General features: G+C 39.5%; 1 protein-coding gene across 1 annotated transcript in view; it reads right to left on the bottom strand.

The window, feature by feature from the left end:
- Positions 1-3,887: 3,887 nt before the first annotated feature.
- Positions 3,888-20,622, bottom strand: part of SMC5 (structural maintenance of chromosomes 5) — a gene marked incomplete at its 5' end in the record, with an annotated part of 48,475 nt that continues 31,740 nt past the window's right edge. The window contains 8 exons of the mRNA XM_082013091.1: positions 3,888-4,901; positions 7,645-7,740; positions 7,825-8,004; positions 11,538-11,657; positions 11,877-11,981; positions 12,366-12,461; positions 13,096-13,221; positions 18,900-19,022. Of these exons, the coding sequence (XP_081869217.1) occupies positions 4,761-4,901; positions 7,645-7,740; positions 7,825-8,004; positions 11,538-11,657; positions 11,877-11,981; positions 12,366-12,461; positions 13,096-13,221; positions 18,900-19,022 (987 nt within the window). The 3' untranslated portion in view covers positions 3,888-4,760. The remainder of the gene's footprint in view (positions 4,902-7,644; positions 7,741-7,824; positions 8,005-11,537; positions 11,658-11,876; positions 11,982-12,365; positions 12,462-13,095; positions 13,222-18,899; positions 19,023-20,622) is intronic.

Below are 20,622 nucleotides of genomic sequence, written 5' to 3' on the forward strand. Positions count from 1 at the left end.
AACTCCAAGTAACATTGCTATCGAGCCTGGAGCAGGTGCCTATCCTGGCCTCTGAAGAACACCCACCATGCTTTCCAGTAAGCATCCTGCAGCCCAGACCAGCTCTGTGTCTCATCACCTCTCACTACCCCCAAAGCCTGGAGAATAGGTGTTCCCAGTCAGCAGCAGCCTTAACAGGCCTCATTTATTCTTCTTCCCATAAAAGCCTAAGCTTTACATAAGCATGTTTAAAAAGCATTGTAGTGGTGTGAGGGTCCCCCTTCATTCTAGTTTGCTGCTTCACCTGACTAAGCAGTCTCGCCTAGTTAACAGTAATACACAAACGAGTGCCATAAAATACGATAAAAGGTGATTTGTAAGTGCTTTTCAGTATTTGCTTTCTCAAGATCTTTCTACTTCTCACAGTAAGTCACGATTTCCATGCTGCTTTTCACTCTTTGTCTCAATACATGAGCAGACACAGATGTTTGACAGCACTGCAGATGGTGGTGGAAGAGGATCTTTGCCATAATCTTCAGCTGGTCTAAACAACAGTGAAAAGTACCTATTTTTGGAGAAAGCTCAATTTATACTTCAGCTGTCAGGACTATTTGGGGTCTTTCCACTTTACATTTTTTTTCTAGTCAGCAGGAAAAGTTGGGTACTACATATATATATATATATATATATATATATTTTTAAGCTAAACTCCCACCCATTCCCCCCTCCTCAAAGCTACACTGAAATTAATTCCAGAGGGTTTTATAGCAAGAGTCCCTGAGGAGCTGAATAGCAGTAGCACAGCCTGAGGCACTGCAAGAAAGCTGGCAGCACAGAAGGGCCCCGTACACAGGTAAGAAATGCTAAATTATTAGTTCAAAAGATTTCAAGCCAGAAGGTCTCTCGACCTGGATGGGATGCACCTGTCATGCTAATTAGCAGGTTACTAACAGGAATGTGTTTGGGAGGCATACAGTCACTTTGTATAGACCATTTGCAAACAGCAATGGCTGCTTTTATACATAGTTGGTTTTACAGGTTTTTTTTTTTTTAAAGACTAGCAGAGCTGTTGGATAGTAGCATGACCGTGGTACAGTTTTGCAGCTTGTTACACTGTCTGGGCTAAGTTAGTATGAATGACAGTGTCGTATGAAGATTGTAGCCAGGTAGATCAAAATCAGGACCTCTCGTCAATAGTTAACAGACCTCCAAGGAAAAGGCAGACACCGACAAGGCCATCATCCTTCACTTGCGCAGTGTGGCAGGCACATATCCAGAAGACCTAATTTTTGAGACAGGATCTGAAGTGCCATCCCCTTGAAATAAGTCAGACTTACATTTCATACTTCAGCCTGAAACATGAGAAAGGAACTAAACTCTAGGAAGAAATCCCACGAAGTTCTAAAATGACAGCATTAAGGATAGTGCTGTCTAGCCATAGAAGAATTGAGTCCTAACACATGTTCATGTAAGTAGTTTCACATATTTAGAAACTGAAAACAAATTGCACTTGTCATATAGTGATCCTCAGAGACTAAACAGAGTGTATGTTTTTCCATTCAATTAGAAAAAGTTAACCTCAAAAGTTCAGGGTTACAAAAACCACAGTATTTTGAAGATCAAAGAATGCATTTAAAACACAGATCATGGAATCATAGAATCATTAAGGTTGGAAAAGACCTTTAAGATCATTGAGTTGAACTGCCAACCCAACACAACCATGCCCACTAAAGCATGTCCTGAAGTGCCATGTCTACACATTTGTTGAACACCTCCAGTGATGGTGACTCCACTTCCCCAGGCAGCCTGCTCCAATGTTTGACCACTCTCTCAGTAAAGAAATTTTTCGTACTATCCAGCCTAAACCTCCCCTGGTGCAACTTGAGGCCATTTCCTCTCATCCAGTTACTTGGGAGAAGAGACCAACACCCACCTTGCCACAGCCCCCTTCAAGTAGCTGTAGAGAGTGATGAGGTCTCCCCTCAGCCTCCTCTCCTTCAGACTAAACAACTTCCACATCCCTCAGCCGCCCCTCACAAGACTTGCTCTCCAGACCCCTCACCAGCTTTGTTGCCCTTCTCTGGACACGCTCCAGCAATTCAATGTCCTTGCAGTGAGGGACCCAAAACTGAACACAGTATTCAAGATGCGGCGTCACCAGTACCAAGTACAAGGGCACAATCACTTCCCTATTCCTGCTGGCCACACTATTTCTGACACAGGCCAAGATGCTGTTGGCCTTCTTGGCCACCTGGGCACACTGATGGCTCATGTTCAGCCAGCATCCCCAGGTCCTTTACCACCAGGCAGCTCTCTGGTCACTCCTCCCCAAGCCGGTAGCATTGCACGGGGTTGTTGTGACCCAAGTGCAGGACCTGGCACTTGGCCTTATTAAACCTCATACAGGTGGCCACAGTCCATCGATCTAGCCTGTCCAGATCCCTCTGCAGAGCCTTCCTGCCCTCCAGCAGATCAACACTCCCACTCAACTTGGTGTCATCTGCAAACTTACTGAGGGAGCACTCGATCCCCTCATCCAGATCATCAATAAAAATACTAAACAAGACTGGCCCCAGTACTGAGCCCTGAGTACTTGTGACCGGTCACCAACTGGATTTAACTTCATTCACCACAACCCTCTGGGCTCAGCCAACCAGCCAGTTCTTTACCCAGCAAAGAGTAAACCTGTCCAAGCCACGAGCCACCAGTTTCTCCAGGAGAATGCTATGGGAGACAGTGTCAAAGGCTTTACTGAAGTCCAGGCAGACAACATCCACAGCTTTTCCCTCATCCACTAGGCAGATCACCCCGTCATAGAGGAAGTCAGGTTGGCCAAGCAGGACCTGCCTTTCAGGAACCTGTGCTGGCTGGGCCTGATCCCTTGGTTGTCCTTCGTATGCCCTGTGAGTGGCCTCAAGATGAACCTCTCCATGATCTTCCCCGGTACCGAGGTCAGGCTGACAGGCTTGTAGTTCCTGGGATTTTGTAGATGGGTGTCACCCTTGCAAGCCTCCAGTCATCTGGGACCTCCCCTGTTAACCAGGACTGCTGATAAATGATGGAGAGTGGCTTGGCAAGCTCCCTCAGTACTCTCAGGTGGATCTCATCAGGCCCCATAGACTTGTGAGTGTAACTCTTGCAATATAGTGGACAGATAGGTCTGTACCCTCAGTTAAGTTGAGGATACACTGCTGGCTCACTCAGTCCCTGGACTACAGCCCACGTTTCCACACTCTTAGTTCTTCTGTCAAGTATTTGTGTATGGACACTAATTCTCATGGAACTTACTCCAAGAACTCATTTCACAGTCAGACAGAGCTCCATTGATCAACAGCAGCCTGCGATATAAGAATGTGTAGTTCTCTATTCCCTTAAAAGCTTGTCTACTCAGAACAAGAATTACAGTACTTAGCTTTCAATACCAGAAACCTTTCAGATCCTAGCATGTATTTTGCAGTGGGTGATTTTACTTCTAAAATTCTAATGTAGAAAGACTGACATATCAATTCCATTGGCAAAGTTTACTGACAGGATGCTGTAAAGAAAAGCTCCTACTCAAAATCAAGCAGACACCAAATTTGGCATAAGAGTCTATTGAAGTCTACTCCCCCGTGAAAAGAGGATACCGCATATTTTCAGATTGTGTCCTGGCACTCAAATATTTTATGTACATTGTACATACTAATGGTAGTTTCCATTTCTTTACAAATCATACTCCTCACAATTCAGTATTAAGTTGTTTGGTTTTTTTTTATAGTTCACTAAGTAACTGGGACTTTATTTTAGGTATTCAGCATTCTGTTGGTAACATCTACTTTCAAATGCTTAACAGCAATGGCCAAAACCCCCCTAGATAATTTTATGGCTATCTGTTGAAAAGCCATTGAGTATACAATCACTCAGGCAGCTGAAGCCTTGTAAAGAGCCTCCTGGTTTTAACTTACATGTGAAATCAGCAGGACCTTTTTCCTTATCACCGAAAACATATCAAGTTTTACTTAAACCCAAAAGTTATTTATTGCTTAGTTTTACTTCTGCAAGCTAACTAGCTCATTGTTTGAAAAACACCTGGCTCTTTGTCAGTCTCCTTGCTAGAAAAATAAAGACCTTATCCTTCCAGGAATACAAAATGGAACATTAGCTCACAAGTAATAAATAACAATAATAAAGCATATTACTCTAACAATAGCATATTCTTTATATTAACTTCAGGTATATTTTCACAAAACAAAAACCAATGCAGCGCTACTTACAAACCATTCTCTTCCTATTACATATGATCTCCTTAATTAATTCAAAAAGTTTCTATTTCAATAGGAAAAGATTGAAGAACACCCTTAACTGTGTTAGGGGAACACTATTTACCAAAAGCAAATTCCAATTTCTGAAAAAACAAACAAACCACAACCAAGAAAAAAAAACACAACCAAAAACCAACCAACCAAAAGATCACCCAGACATCAAATTAGTCCAGTATAACCTAGCAAAAATTAACTGTACTTCTGATGCTACATTACTGATAAAATAGCAAAATACAAGAAACTTTATTTAAAACTGCAATTGAGAAAAAAGTAGGTTCTTTGGAGAAAGAGGCCACAACAAAATATTTAGAAAAAAACCATGCACTTCAAATCTGTAACACTTTTACACAAGTTTTAAGAATCAAGAATTCCTAATCATCAGTTCTTTGCAGGTTCTCATCTTTCACAACTTCTAGTCTTGAAAGCCAGATGTTCCAAAAAGTTCTACAAAAAACATTATATATAATGTTTGTGTGTATATCACTGTTCATCCATCCTTCCAAGTCGCCGCCGCCGCCTACAGAAAGCCTTTAAGTTCCATTTGTTTGCCTCCAACATGAAAGGTCCATTGTAGACAAACAACACCGTCATCTTGTCGTTGTAAGTCAGATTCTGCAGCAGCTGGTGAAAAACACGAGAACCAAAGTCAGAATAGGTAGAAGAGATGTCCCCCATTACCTAAAAAAGGTGGAAGAGGTCTACATAAAGCCTTAAATCTCCAAAGGTCAATATAGTAGGATTAGAGCCTGACAGATGTGTTATTTGTTCCTAGAACCCCCTGCAAAGAGACTCCACTCATTCTTCAGGCAATTTCCATGCTTCACTATTCTTACTACAGGAAAATCTTTGTATCTAATCTGTACCTTCTTGCTGCAAATGAGGTCATTACTTTTTCACCATATCCACAATGGTCAGAGAATATTGTCTGTTTTGCCTTTTTTGCCGAGCATGGCAGGAGGCAGAGTTACTTGGGCACAATTATTATGACTCTCTTCAGCCTTGTGCTCCTCTGAGCTAAGCAATTTCCGTTAGAGGAAACTCAAAACTTCTTAAAAGTTGCACTGCTGTCTCCTGGAGTAAATCCAGCCACTCTACCACTTTTCTGAAGTGTAACAGCCAAAGCTGGACACTTACTGTAGTCCAAACCTTGTCAGGCACAAGCCCAGCAGACTGACAGATGTCATGCAAACTGTAGGGTTATCTGCAGTGCAGATAACCCATAAAAGGATGACTTTTAGCAATTTACTTGCAACTGATGCTCAACCTGACATCCACAGTAACTTCTCTCCCCAGTCAATTAGGCATTTATGCCTTAGACCAGACACTGTTGTTGAATTTTCCCACTTAAATATCAAGTCCTATGCTTGTCTGTGCTGAAATGTATCCTGTTTTCAAATAAAGTTACCTAATCTAAGATTCTAATTTTGAATTCTAATCTTGCTCTACAGCAGAGAAGCATTCACTCCCAACATGGCAATTATATGCATGTTTAATAAATGTAATCTGTTTCAGCATAGATTGATATTAGAAATACTGGTTTTCAAAGCCAAGACTCCCTCCTGAGGAACACATTCACCACTCATTCCGACAGCAGATGACAACTATTCAGAAGTTTCCAAAGCAACTCTACTGCATAGAGAATTAAACCCTTTTCCCTCTGCAGCTTGTTTAAAAATACAGCTAGGGAAAGTGTCACCATATACTGGATACATACACAGAACTTAGATTAGTATCAGCTTAGCTTATGTCATATTTTCTAGTATGTGATTACATACTTGCTTTCTAGTAAGTGGTGACATAGGCTCAGGAACTGCAGGTAAGCCACTGGAACAGCACAGTCTCGCTTTCTCCTCAGCCTGTTCTGTACAGCCTTTTAATTATCCTCTGATGGAACTCACAAACTATCTCATCAGCTAAAACCTTTATATGAAGTGCTATCTCAATAATGTTCTTTGTGGTAGGCCATTAAAACTTCACCATGTTAACTGTGGTGATCACCTACTTGCAGTTGATCAAGAGAGAAAAAGAGAGGAAAGAAGAAATACCTTCATAACACCATCTCTTGTTGCTGTATAGTGCTATACCACATTCCTTGATCTTCCTCTTACCATAATGTTAAATGAAATTTCAGAAGCTTAAAAACAAAATTCCTTCTGCTTTCTCATTTTTACTCTGATCTTTCTGGTTAGCTCCGCACACTCAATTTTCCTCCTCTATTCTTAGTCACTTGACAATGAGCAAGACTTTTAAAACAGACTCTGAACCCTAGACAGTAGTTTTCTACAGTTCCTTATATATGGGAAGCATTATAGTTAGAGCTATCTCTAGCCTTTCAACATCCAAACCACTCTCTTATTTCTCAAAGTAGGAGAGAACACAGAAAAGCATATCCAATAAGGAGATAAATCTCCAGATGACAAAAAGGGATAGATAACACACAGAAGAAGAAAGAAGTAATGTGGACAGGAAATGACCAAACTGTATGGAGGTAAGTATGCGCAAGATCAGAAGGAACAAGCATCACCTTCCTCCTACTTTCAGTCAGGCAAGTGCTGTAGGTGGCCTTTATGAGGTCCTTAAACTACTATTTGCAGAAAAGTACAGCACATACCAGCCAGATTTTCTAAAATACAGTGAAGTACGAGATTTTTAACAAAAAGCATACAGCTCATTACTCGAACACGTGCCTCCTTGGTGTACAAGTAACCTTTACTGGTTCAATCCGTCTTGGATCAAGTTGAATATAACATTAGCCTCTGTTAAAGGTGCAGGTGAAGAGCCACCCTACCTACTAGTCCTTTCAAGCCACAGCATCACATCACCTAAGTCAATTATCTTTCTGACAGAAAAGCACAATTAAGCATTTGTCATTCTTGACTGAAAAGTACTCTTTAAGCCATTCTCCATGGAGCTTTTCTTAGCTTTTAAAACTCAGATTACTACTTGAATAGTTTTCCTCCTTAATGTGGGACTCCTCTAGTTCTTCCAACATCAGCAGCCCTAGCCTGTTCCAATACCATTATCTGACTTGTCTGGAAGTTGGTCTCCACTACAATCACAATTCTGTGTGAGTTAGAGGCATTACATTTAACAACCTTGTTACATGGTACCCCTGTCCACTGGTGGTTAACTTGCGATATTTCCACAGAGGCCACGATACCATCATAGAGATGAGCATTGGTATAAGTTGTCTGAATTTCTGCCAGTACTGTCCTTAAAATGGACAAATTATCTCACAGTTACCCTTTAATATTAAGTTCTTAGGTAAACCAGAGCTAAGTTATACAGTGGTTATAGGGATATTATCACACAAAACTCAACTCTCCTACACATTAAGCTTTCAATTTCATTTTCTGCCACGCACCTTTGGTGTAATAAAGAAGTACTGAGATGTGCTTTCTTTACAAGCAGTTTTCACAACCATTTCAAAAACTCTTCTCTCATTTATTGGATCCATTCCCTAAAAGACAAAAAAAGTCTGTTGTCTCCACTATGTCATAAGCATCTATATAGCAAGAGGCTATACTGCACTATTGATCCTCACCTGATTTATTTCATCTACAACCCTGAAAGGACATCTGTTGAGTTCCTGTAGAGCCATCAGGTACAACATAGTGGAAACACTTTTCTCACCTCCACTCTGATGATATGGAGTCAATTCATGAAGTTCAGTGCCACTGTGGAATTTGACTCTAATGCGAATCCCATACTTGTCGTAATCCTCCTATAAAAACCAATACCTGTTAAAACTCAGTTTCTCTGTACTACAGCTTATTTGATAATGACCTGCAAATTAAAGGAAATTTATGCCAAGTGTTCTACAGGGGTCTATGAAACTACTCAGGTTCAACTTAATATATTAATTCTGTTTCATATATTTTCCTTAATTCTGATCTATTCTTGTTAGATAGAGACTTTTCAATACCACTCCCTATCCATGCTAATGATTTGTTAATTTCTAAATCCCTGGCAAGACAGACTTCATACATATTAAGAACATTGACAAGAAACAAAATTCTTGGCTAGAAAAAGGAGAAAGCATTGCTCCTATAAACTCCATTCATCAGAAAAAAATACATCAGGGTATACAATGCTATTAACTTGAACAGTGGGGTGACAGGGTGAAGTGTGTGTGTAGGTTAAGATCCCATCTGAACCTCTTCAAGTGCAAGCAGTCTAACTAAACCCTTCACTTTCTCTCCACTAGTAGATCGAGATACAAAGTCCCTACAAAATCCACCACAACAGCAATTTCCCTTCCATACTCAGTCAGGAAAACCACACACCAGGATTCTGACCCTGGCCTTTTCTTTAGCAGAAAACTGACACTTGTCAGCAGTCTGAGTCAATGATGCATAGGTGTGGGGATCAGATGTGATTCAAAGGAAGGCCCATGCAAGGAAATACTTTCATGATTTGAGGGAAAAAAGAAGTCTTTGGAGTACTTGCTAATATTTCTGAAGTTCAGGTAAGCTCAGTGCAGGAACGGGAACACAATCCCCAGGGCAGAAAGCCCATCATGATTGCTTACCGTTTGGTCTACGTAAGACAATCTTTATATGCACCTATCAAGTTAATGACAGCTATAGGGAAGAATGAAAAGAGAGTTATAGGAATATGAGTTCCAAGAGGTCTATCCCTATTCACTGTGGAAGCATAAATCCTGCACTTGGAGGACATCGACTCACATTCTTCTGGTAACACAACTGTAATGCTTAGGGTAGAAAAAAGGAGGGGAGGTGACTCCTGATGGTTACGCACAGAATACTTTTAGATTTAGAAAGGACAGTTGTGTCAAAGACAATGAGGAGCCTATCCCACAGAAGCTGGTACATGCCAGTTTGGTTTGTATTGCCACATACCAGAGTCATCAAAAGGCGTATGAACCTAAGTGACCTGGCAGAACAGAGTCCCATTGTAGGACTGGCTTTTATGAAGCACAACAAGGTCTAAAAGCCACCATGAAGTAAATAAGCCATACCATCTTAAAATCTTAGAAGTGCCTTAAGGAACTTCAGGTTTGTAGGAACAATTGTAAGCTTTTTTGCTACCTTCAGGTTTTGCTCTGGGATGAGTAACGTACATAACCAGATACCATGTAACATTGGAGAGGATCTATCAAACCCTCTCAGACCAGCTAATCTGCTAAAGCAGAAGAACAAGTAATCTTTTGGTGTTTCTGGTGTTTTACTACACCTGTGGGCAGACAAACATCCTCAGGACTGGTAAGTATAAGGTCTTATACTGGTATTTACTTTCAGGCACTAAAAACCTCTGGTGCTTCTGGTGTACCAGTATTACAGAAACATGGAATTCTGAATCCTTGAGGGTGAGGCAAATGCATACACACTTTAGGAGAGAATGAAGGTGACCTGACATAGTTACAAACTCATGTTTGCCAAGTGCCAACTTTTTCCAATTTTGAAGACGGGTCACTTTTCCTCACCCTTGATGCTTTCCCTGTTAGCAACAGCTTGGCATTTCTTCCAACTGAAGACCTCCCTTGAAAAGGAGTGCTATGTGTCCATGACAGACACATTGGAACAAAGCAATGCTTAATGCAATTAGAACTATTTGCAAGGTGATTTTGGTTATTTTATCCTCCCCCACTGTGGACAAAATTTATTCTTTGGCATTTAATGCAGCTTGACAGAATAATAATCAGCTTCTTGGATTTGCAGATTGCCACTTGATAGCCATGCCTGATAATCAGGAGCTTAAGAATGAAAATCATGGGGCATGCGTTGAAAACAAATGGATGTTGCTGCACTGACCTTTCTGGAGGTGGTATTTTGCTAAGAGGAGCTAATAAGACATCATCCTAATCAGTGAAGGTAACAGCACTATAGCTTAGATGAACTTTCTCCATTTTAGTAGGATTTGGTACTTGATTGTCAGGATCAATCTCAACAGGCCCACAGTCTGACTTATGACCAGGAACATTTAGCATAGTGGAGTGAAAAAACAATCCTTAAGTTCACAATTTAGTTCTTGTTTCTTCTCTAATAGATACTTGCAGAGCTTTTGCTGTACTCTTTGGAAAGGGACAGGGATGTGGGACATCAAGAAGACAATTTCATGTAAGGAGAAAAAAAACAGGACCCAAGGCCTCTACGCCTGCCATACTTCCAGATGCATTGCCACAGAGTGAAACTAAGGTCAGAGAAGTTTCCAAGGTACAGGCTAGCAAAATCTCCAGTAGAACAGTTTCAGTTACTGGCACAGTACCACTAGCTAACCTCTTAAACTATTTGTTAACATCTTTGCAAGACCTTCCAAACAAGACATTCAGAAAGACAGTCCAGACTCCCTTTGCTTTTAAACAGCTTCACTCTTTCTGTGTACTCTCTCACAACTTACTTTTACATAAAAGATAGTGCCTGTGTAATATAGATCTGACTCTGCAGGTAACTACCAAAAGAACTGAAAAGTCCATGTTTTAATGCCTACTGTTTCATAACACAGTTTCTGTTTAAACATTTTTATCAAATTCATGTAAAGAGCCTTGTCAGTCATTATTCTGCCCCCAATAACAACTACCACTTCAAATATTTTAAGAAAAGCTCCTTGAATAATTTACAACAGCAAAAAAATGTTTCAAGTGTCAACTTTCACTATTGTGGAGTCTATGCCTTACATAGGAGAGTCTTAAAATCATCATTACAGAGATCAACTTAAAACAAAATACACAATTTCTCTTCAGCCCACTGCACTGAGTATTTCTCCCCAAGGTACTATTGATGCTTTAAACCCTTCATCAGAGGTAAACCCTGCCTATGTTACTGAGGGCATAACAAGCTGGGTCAAACGATTGCTACTTCCAAAACAGACAAAATACTAGCACACTTGGGTAGAAACTACACATAGAACCAAATCAATACAGCACTTAATTCTACATTTTTAGCTAACTTGTCCTATTTTGTTATTATTTAGTGGCTAAATCTAGCCTACTAAATCTGAGTTACAGCTAAAGTAATTACAAAGCTTTTAACTGAGCCCCATACGTTCCAAGAAGCTTCCAAATGTCAGTGAGTTGAAGTCCTATGCATCTGGACAAAGGCTCATTTTCCTTTAATCAGACTAAGTCACTTCTAGCACAAAAGAGTGTGTTCATCAGAAAAAGTTTGTTACTTTTTTAAAAAGCACATCTTTCCTACAATCCAAATGACAACTTGCTATTTTTCCTCTAGCAATATACAAGCAAAAGATGATGCATGAAAATAGGAATGTTTTTTTTATATGAAAAATACATCATACCTCATTTTCCACATGAAGATCAACTTCACCAGCACACTGCATAGAACTGAAGAAGTTACTGAATTTCTCATTAATTTGCTCAACCAGTTTTTTCAAGGGATTTAGCCACCTTTCTTTGACCTAGAAGTAGACATATCCATGTAAAACCATTTTTAATAACTGAATTTTCCTTTAGAGATTTCCTTTAGAGATAGCATGTAAGTTAAAAAATATCATAATTACAGAAGCTAGAACTCAGTTTACACTCAAGACAACTTGGAAGGTTATCCTTTTTTTCTAGGCATACATTCTATTCCAATAAAGACACAGTGATACAGAGGTGATAATTTCAGCTATTACCTGTGAAATGTTTTGCTTATAGTTATCCAATTCACTTTTCTTTTCTTCTAGATATTTTGTCAAATGCTCTATGTCTTGTGTCTGCTTATTGTATTCTTCAACAACCTGCCAAAATAAAAAAAACCCCAGTCAACAAAATGTTTGCCAATTCTAACCTTGACTGTAAATATATCACACTGCACTGATTCTGTTCAAACACAATTATACAGATTATTACCATGCACACCGAACAAGATATATTTCTAGCTTTAAAGCAAAGAAACTGTAAAGAATTGCTTACTTCACGTTACTGCAACTTTTTTTAAAAAAGGCATAGAACACACTGTTCTTTTGGAAGAACCTACTTAAAATTCTAATAGATGCAGAATCTGGCATTTACAGCATTGTTCCTGCTGTCTAGCTTATTATACCAAGAGATCTAGCACAGAGTGGGAAGCAAGTACAATACGGCGGGAGGAAGGGAGGGTGGAGGGAAAGCACTGAACATACTGAAGCATTCAGGCCTGTGAAACAGGAGGCCCTGGTTTTCTCTTCATTCAGAAATGCATCGATTTCCTCCAGTGTGGTCGGAAGAGCCTGAAAAGCCTACAAGAGAAAGGATGCATGCGTTACACAGCAATGGTAGTGACAGATTCAAGTTTGCTAAAAAGAAATTGAGTAAGCCATAAAATATTCTATTGCTTTTAAGGAGGATGTCACATACTCAAAATTTAACATAGATTTTTAGAAGTCCTACTACGTAACAAAAGATACACAACTAATTGCTCCATAGCTGCTTACCTTGTGCAGGTACGGATGCTCACAGATTTAGTATAAGCTGAGGCTATGCTACTTCTAGAGGGTGGGAAGACCTCCAGGTAAATAGGTGGGCCCAGATTTCAGTTCTTTTGTATTGCTCCATTAGAGCAAGAAGCTATGAAAATATGGCCTCTAATTATTTCTATAGACATCAGACTATGGATTTTAATTGAAATTTCAGATAAAATTTTCTCTCTCCTCTGCACAGAACAATGTGATAGTCAGAGGATATCCCAGTGCTATTTAAAGGTGCTTTAAAAGGGTAAGTGACAATACATGAGTCAACACTAACAGAAGTACACATGACCCTTTACTGTTAGCCTTCCAATATAAAATATATAATATTCTTCGCTGGAGAAGTTAGAATGGTCTACATCATCCAAAATTTAAGAGATATGTGGAGACTTGTTTTTGTACATACAGTTTGAAATTCTTTTGGAAGATGTTGATCTGGACTCAGTTTGCAGAGCTGTCGAGCTTTTTGCAGCAATTGCTTGCAGTTCTCTGTAAGAACTCGCTTCTTATCATCCAGTTCACGAAATAGTTGCTTAGAAAAGACATTAAAGATATTAACATACACTTTTAAAAACTGTATTATAAATTTCCATATATGTTTTAAAATAGATTATTTTACAGGAAATTCCCTAGAAGTCCAAAGACAACTACCACAAGGCTTATTTTTTATTAGCTCCCATTTAACCATATTTATTTGCTTGGGAGAACATGGTGGACATGATGTACACTGAATGGTATTTTAGCTGAAATTTTACAGAGTAAACATAATTACACAATTAGAAGTACTTCCTTTGCTGTTTCATATTCTACGTCTGTAATACAGTCAGCAAAACATAAAATGGAAAGTTTTTAAAATGGTGCTGAAAATAAGTGAAAAGCAGGTACAGTTTCTGGTTTTGAACAGTGGTCTCAAGGCTAGACTCTTTGGAACTTACTACAGGTAAGTGGCTAACCCAGTCCTATGGCTTTTATAATGCAGTGTAACTACAGCAGTAGTTAAGATACAATACTTTTGTGAAACACTAAGCTAAAGATTATCTCAAATAAGCAGTATTCAGGCAAAAAAAACCTGGGAGAGACTCAAGTATCTTCTCCCCCTGCCCCCCAAAATCTCACTCATTTATCTCAATAGACATGGTCCCTACTGCAGGCCTACTGCTTCCAAATGCTGAGCTGGCAGTGCTTCGGAGTTAACTGCTTGCTGCTGTCTTCCAGCTCATGAGAACACTCAACTACAGACAGCTGAGAGCTGCCAACCACTTAAAAGTGAAAAGGGGTACATACCAAGATACTGGAGCCTTTAATTCAAGTTATTTTACTATACATTTACTCAGTGATTACACACGCAATTCACCTTTTTAACAGACAGTTATACCACGTGAATACACTGTTTTCACCTTTTTCAGAGGCACAAAATTCCAACTCAAAATACATATGCACAGTATTTTGCTTCAGAACTTTCTTCTAATAGTTTGGAAAGTTTAGTTACATTCTTACACTTGGGAGAGCTTTATCTTACCCATTTTTATTGTTGTGTACTTCAGTTAAGTATGGGAGCCCTCCAGTGGCAAAAAAATTTTGAAGTATTCATTTGTAGATTATGCAGTTAGATAAAAGTTTATTCCACATTTTTAAAATACAGGACAGACACTAACAGCAGCTCACATTACTTTTTGGCAATTTCACTAACCTTTATTTACTAGAAACAACAGAAGCAGTAATAACAGATATGATCATGAGTAATCATCAATGGAGTTTTCACACTCACTCAAGAATTAGGGTTGCTGTTCTTACAGCATACACCAACTCAAAAATCCTGCTTTTCCTTCCCTCTGCCAAGCACTAGGAAATAGATCTTGCATTAGAGGTAAGTATTTCACAACCTTCACAAACACACTGTAAAGATATTTTTCTACACTGAGTTAAAAAAAAGCCTTTTTTAAATTCCCCCCACTTCTTAAAGTCTATTGTAGAGAAGGAGGGAAATGTCACATGGGGGCAAGAAGGACTGGCATTAGAGCTATACAGATAAAACAGCAATTAGTGGAAGACGTCACTCCTTTCGGTTACAGCCAAGAGCTGTCATTCTGAGCACAAATAAAACTGTACACTACAATGCTTATGTTCCATTACATATCTGCATATGTCCTTTAATAGATTCAAACATTTTTTTAGGAACATTTTAGAATGTTTTAGAAATGTCTTAATTAAAACTGGACTGTATTTTGGATCCCAGAAATCTAAAAGCCAGCTGGCTTAATCTGAAATGTTTTGATCTCATGATAGTGAAGACAAAGGATCCCGTGAAAGGCAACACACCCATACTTTTTTATACAAGAAACATCAATTTTATACTTACATGTTTGACCATTTCCAGAGCAAAAGTAAATTCTGAATCATTTGAAGTGGGGAATCTGAGATATCAATTGTACCTAAAGCTCCCACTTGAAACCCTGCAGAGCTGCATGAAACAAGATGCACCCTGACGAGATGCATCCCAAAGCCCTGAGGGAACTGTCTGATGTAGCTGCCAAGCCACTTCTCATGATATTTGAAAAGTCACAGCAGTCAGGTGAAGTCCCAGGAGACTGGAAAAAGGGAAACACTGCACCCATTTTTAAAAAGGGTAGCAAAGACAACCCTGGGAACTACCGACTCATCAGATCCTCCTAGAAGCTGTGCTAAGGCCCATGTAAGACAGGGAGGTGATTCGAGACAGCCAGCATGGCTTCACCAAGGGCAGGTCCTGCCTGACCAACCTTGTGGCACTCTATGATGGAATGACCACATCAGCAGACAAGGGAAGAGCTACTGTTGTCATCCAGCTGGACTTCTGTAAGGCCTTTGACACAAGTTCCTCACAACATCTTTCTCTCTAAATTGGAGATACCCAGGAGACTGGTGATGAGTGGTGTCCCTCAGGAGTCTGTATTTAGTATCTTCATCAGTGACATAGATAGTGGGATCAAGTGCACACTCTGCAAGTTCACAGATGACACCAAGCTGAGTAGCATAGCCAAGCTGAGTAGTGCTGTTGACACACCTGAGGGATGAGATGCCATCCAGAGGGACCAAGACAAACTTGAGAAATGGGTCCATGTGAACCTCAAGGGGTTCAACAAGGCCAAGTGCAGGGTCCTGCACATGGGCTGAGGCAACCCCGGGTATCAGTACAGGCTGGGGGATGAAGGGATCGAGAGCAGCCCTGCTGAGAAGGACTTGGGGGCACTGGTGGATGAAAAGTTGGGCATGAGCTGGCAATGTGCGCTCGCAGCCCAGAAGGCCAACCGTATCCTGGGCTGCATCCAAAGCAGAGTGGCCAGCAGGTTGAGGGAGGTGATTCTGGCCCTCTACTCTGCTCTGGTGAGACCCCACCTGGAGTCCTGCATCCAGCTCTGGAGTTCCCAGCACAGGAAACACATGGGCCTGTTGGAATGGGTCCAGAGAAGGACCACCAAAATGATCAGAAGGATGGAACACCTCTCCTCTGAGGACAGGCTGAGAGAGTTGGGGTTGTTCAGCCTGGAGAAGAGAAGGCTCCGGGGAGACCTTATTGCAGCCTTCCACTACTTAAAGGGGACTTAGAAAAAAGATGGGGACAAACTTTTTAGTAGTTTGAACAGAAATTTGAACAGAACAAGGCGTAGTGGTTTTAACCTAAAAGAGTGGAGATTCAGACTAGATAGAAGGAAGGAATTTTTCAGTGAGCGTGGTGAAACACTAGCACAGGTTGCCCAGAGAGGTGGTAGATGCCCCGTCCCTCGAAACAATCCAGGTCAGGCTGGACAAGGCTCTGAGCAACCTGCTCTAGTTGAAGCTGTTCCTGCTCATTGCAGGGGGGTTGGACCAGATGACCTTTAAAGGTCCCTTCCAACCCAAACTCTTCTATGATTCTGTAAGATTGAGTTGATCTCCAGGCACTGAAAAACTGAAATAGATTCAAACACTGAGTACGCCTAAGTCAAGTAAAATTCTTCAGGGTTTGAAAAGGATAACCTCATCATTCAACAAGGAAGACTGGGAAGTAACAGACATTTGATGTGGTTATGAAGCATGTATTTTAGAATAAATGCACTGACAATTCAAGTCTCAATTTTCATTCATCTTTGCCAGTTGATTATTATGGCCACATGGTAAATAAAAATAAATATAAATAAAAATACACAAGCTTTGATTTCTTCTACCTGCTATACAGAAGTGCACAGCAGTGTTAAGGTTCCTGTTCATTTCCTGAAGGTGCCTCAGTAAAAGCATCTAGATAAAAACGTAACTCTAAGTAGGTAGAAAAGATGCTTCCATGAAAAATCATAGCCTAAACAGAGCTTTACATCTGGGTCAGCTAACATCATAAGAACCAACTTGAAAAGAGCTTTATTTAGGTAGTTCAGGAAAATTCTGTACTAGTCCAGGGCTGTGATTACAGCTTCCTGAAAGACATCTAGTAAACAGCAGAAACCAGTTACATTCCATATGAGCAAAAGAGAACAGAAATTGCTTGTGCATCAGTACTGCAACTGGTTTTGTGCAAAATAAGAAGCTGGTTAAAGAAAATATGGCTACCAGTAGCCAATGTTTTCTCATGAATTTGTGTTTGAACGCATGCTTGGTGAGAGCATTTAATTTAAGATTTGGAAACACATACATAGGAAAAACAGAATCTGCACTTTCTTAAAACTTGGCTTAAGGAGCAAATGCTGCAATGTACATACCGAGTATTAATACCAATTATTTTGGTATTATTTTACACCAAATGAACCTGAAAATTAACAAGCTATCAAAGCAAGACAATTAGTAAGACTCTTTCAAACAACGATCATAAACATGCAGGCAACTGTGCCAATTATCTAATGAGCAGATGGGGCTAACAATCCTAACAATCCTCCCTAATGTTCAGTATGGGTCACAAGCACAAATTTGCTTCTTAGGCTCATTAAATAAATCAAACACAAGGAGTTGTTAAAATAACACTAAGGTTCCCACTTGAACTGCAGTGACAAAATACAAACCCCAGAAATCTGTCGTTCCTAACTTGACTTGCTCGAAACATGTACTTTTTTGGCCTTTCCACCTGAGTGGTTAAAAAAATCCCACCATAAAGCAACAAACATGCTGCTCTCTCTACAGTATCCCAGTGCTGAGACCTTACAGAAGGAACATATGTGATCTTATCTCAGATGTAGTAAGCAGGGTTTGTGTTTGCTTCAAATCTTAATCAGATATTTACTCAGGTATTATAAAGACTCAAGATTGCTTGGGATATAAACACCATGAGTAAGCACTAAGTATTAATGTAATTTCGTGGCTTATTTGGCTGATACCCACCATTCCAGTTTCAATGAATGCATCACAACCAGCACATGACCTATAAAAACGTCTGATGATTAAATAGAGAATTAATGGTCCCATAATTATAATGTTTAGGCTCCAATTTAGTTCACTACACACCTTTTGCATAACGTACTTATTTCTATTTGTTTGGCTTCCTCCTTTTTGAAGATTTATTTATTTTATAAAAACATGCAGCAACTGTTTCCAAGACTTCCTTGATGTGTTGCAATAGCATCCTCATGGGCAATTTTAGAGCAAGACTACCTTAACACAGTATTGCTGTAGAAAAAAATTTATCACAGCCAAAGCCACTAAGAAGTTGGGGGAAGGGCCAATTTAAATGTACAATTTCAAATAACACTTAATTTGAGATGAAGCTAAGAAATATTCAGTTTTCCCCATGAAGTGCACCTCTTAAGGCAGAAAATAAATAAAATACAGAGTATACAACACACATCATTCACAGGCCAATACAGGAAATAGAACTTCCAAAAAAAGGGGATAAAGACTTATTTCAAAGACTCAACATGCAGTATATGAGGAAGTGTGACTTTGGAATTACATGTACATGAAAACTTAAGATGCACTTGAATACTCAGAAGAGTTTTCCTCTAGAGCAGTTAAACTTCTCAAAATTCTAATCACCGGGATTACTGATTTTTGGTTGGGGTTTTTTCTGTTTTCATGTTCCCAGAACCAGCCATCCAAAATACAAGCTCTATGATTTCCTCTGCTTCGTGGCTGAATATAACCCAGTAATGATGTAGCAGTACTAATACCCATTTCTAAACAAAGACACAGAAGTATCCTTTTCTACACCATAAAGGCTTCCACAGAAGATCTTTTCATAGCAGATATCCCAGTATTCATAGAAATAGTTACCTCTGCACTTCTTAGCTGTACGCTTGCTGCTTTATACTCTGATTCTAGTCTGTCCTTCTCAGCAGCCACTGAAGTGCTCTGAAGAACCAAATCTGCTTTGAGGATGTTCAGTGATATGCAATTCTACATAGGAAAACAGAAAATGTAATTTTTTTTCCACAAGAGACTCAAAACTGACATAATCACTATTAGGCTTTAAAAACTATCAGGTTTTTAGTCATAGCATACAATCTCACACTGTTCAGCTCTTCAATGCTGCTGTCTGTCATACTCAATGAAAAAGAAAGGTGACTTATTGGTGATCCAAGCTCTTCAAGATTTATAATCCCCATGTACTTTCAGTCTGTAAGCATATACATATACCTTGCAACCAAACCATTTTACACCAAAAAAGCACATTCTCTTTCCCTACACCGTATACTCACAAGTGAAATGTGAGAAAAGACAAAGCCATCTCAATTCTGTCTCAGAGACAGAATCCAACAGGTGGATTTTAGTGGACTTCATAAGTCACACACAGAGATGGAAAAGATAAAAAAAACACATAAGGTATATGCCTCTCTCACTGACAATGCAAGATGACTGACCAGATGTACAGTGACTCTAGTGTCATACTCTATTCTAGCTAAGGCACAAGACAACAGAAGGAGGCTCTAGTTTTGAGGTTTTGTAACAGGCTTTAGTGATCCCCAGAACCTTGTTTGACAACTTTGACATTAAAATGGTTGCTTCTTTAAGTGAGTCAGCCTCAGGAATGGTCTAGAGGCTTCAAAATCAGCAATATATCTTGACAGTGTAAAGGGCAGCTTCAAACCTCATATTATGGAACTGACAACATCGGTTTACCATTCTTGTTTTACTTTTTATGATCAGCATATAATCACAAAGGAATCCTCTCTCTTAATGAAAGGGAGGACAAGGTTCCAATTATAGACCTAGGGGACCTGCAGGATGAAGTCTGGAGAGTGTTAGCTTCTGACCACAATAGTGAGCCACTGTCTGAGGTCTTTATTATTTGTCATTTCAACACAAATTTTCTACAGTGTGAACTTGGACATAGGGATAAGTTTATTAATTTCTAATCCACTTAAATAGTTCAAAAATTATCAGAGAAGTAAACTGAAAGAAAGAGGCATAAGAAAAGGAGATGAAAAATGGAAAAAGTTAAGATTATTCAAAGACAACAGCATGAAGAACTATGTGCAAGAGCAGTACCAGAATCTGAAACAATGGAACAAAGCTGTTTCTGTGACCTGGTTGTAAAGTATTGACATGTATTAGGTACATGCAAGGTACACTCTGCTTTGTGTATTTGTGTAAATATACATGCAGCCTGTCACTCTAGCTGACTGTTCCACACAAGCCCCATAACTCTTAAAAAAGAAGATCATATTGCCACCATGCAAACACACAAAAATCACAGATATGTTTTAAATTTCCTTCTGTGGCAGAAGTGAGTATGTCTGAAACATATAACTACCTAAGTTTTTATCACCTTAATAGCCTACAGCTAGTATAACTACAAAACCTATTCAAGAAAGTACAAAGACTCCAATAAATTTGGAAGCATTCATAAAGTTTGGTTTGGGGATGTCCTGAAATGTACAGATTTCAACAATTTTGATAAAACTTACATGAAACATCTTTCTTGTATCAGACCATTCTCTTATCAGTACGTACTAGCATATACTTCCTACAGCACACAAAGTGTGAAAGTGAAGCT

This window comes from Phaethon aethereus, assembly GCF_964289735.1.
Source record: "Phaethon aethereus genome assembly, chromosome: Z".
In the NCBI taxonomy this organism is placed as follows: Eukaryota; Metazoa; Chordata; class Aves; order Phaethontiformes; family Phaethontidae; genus Phaethon; species Phaethon aethereus.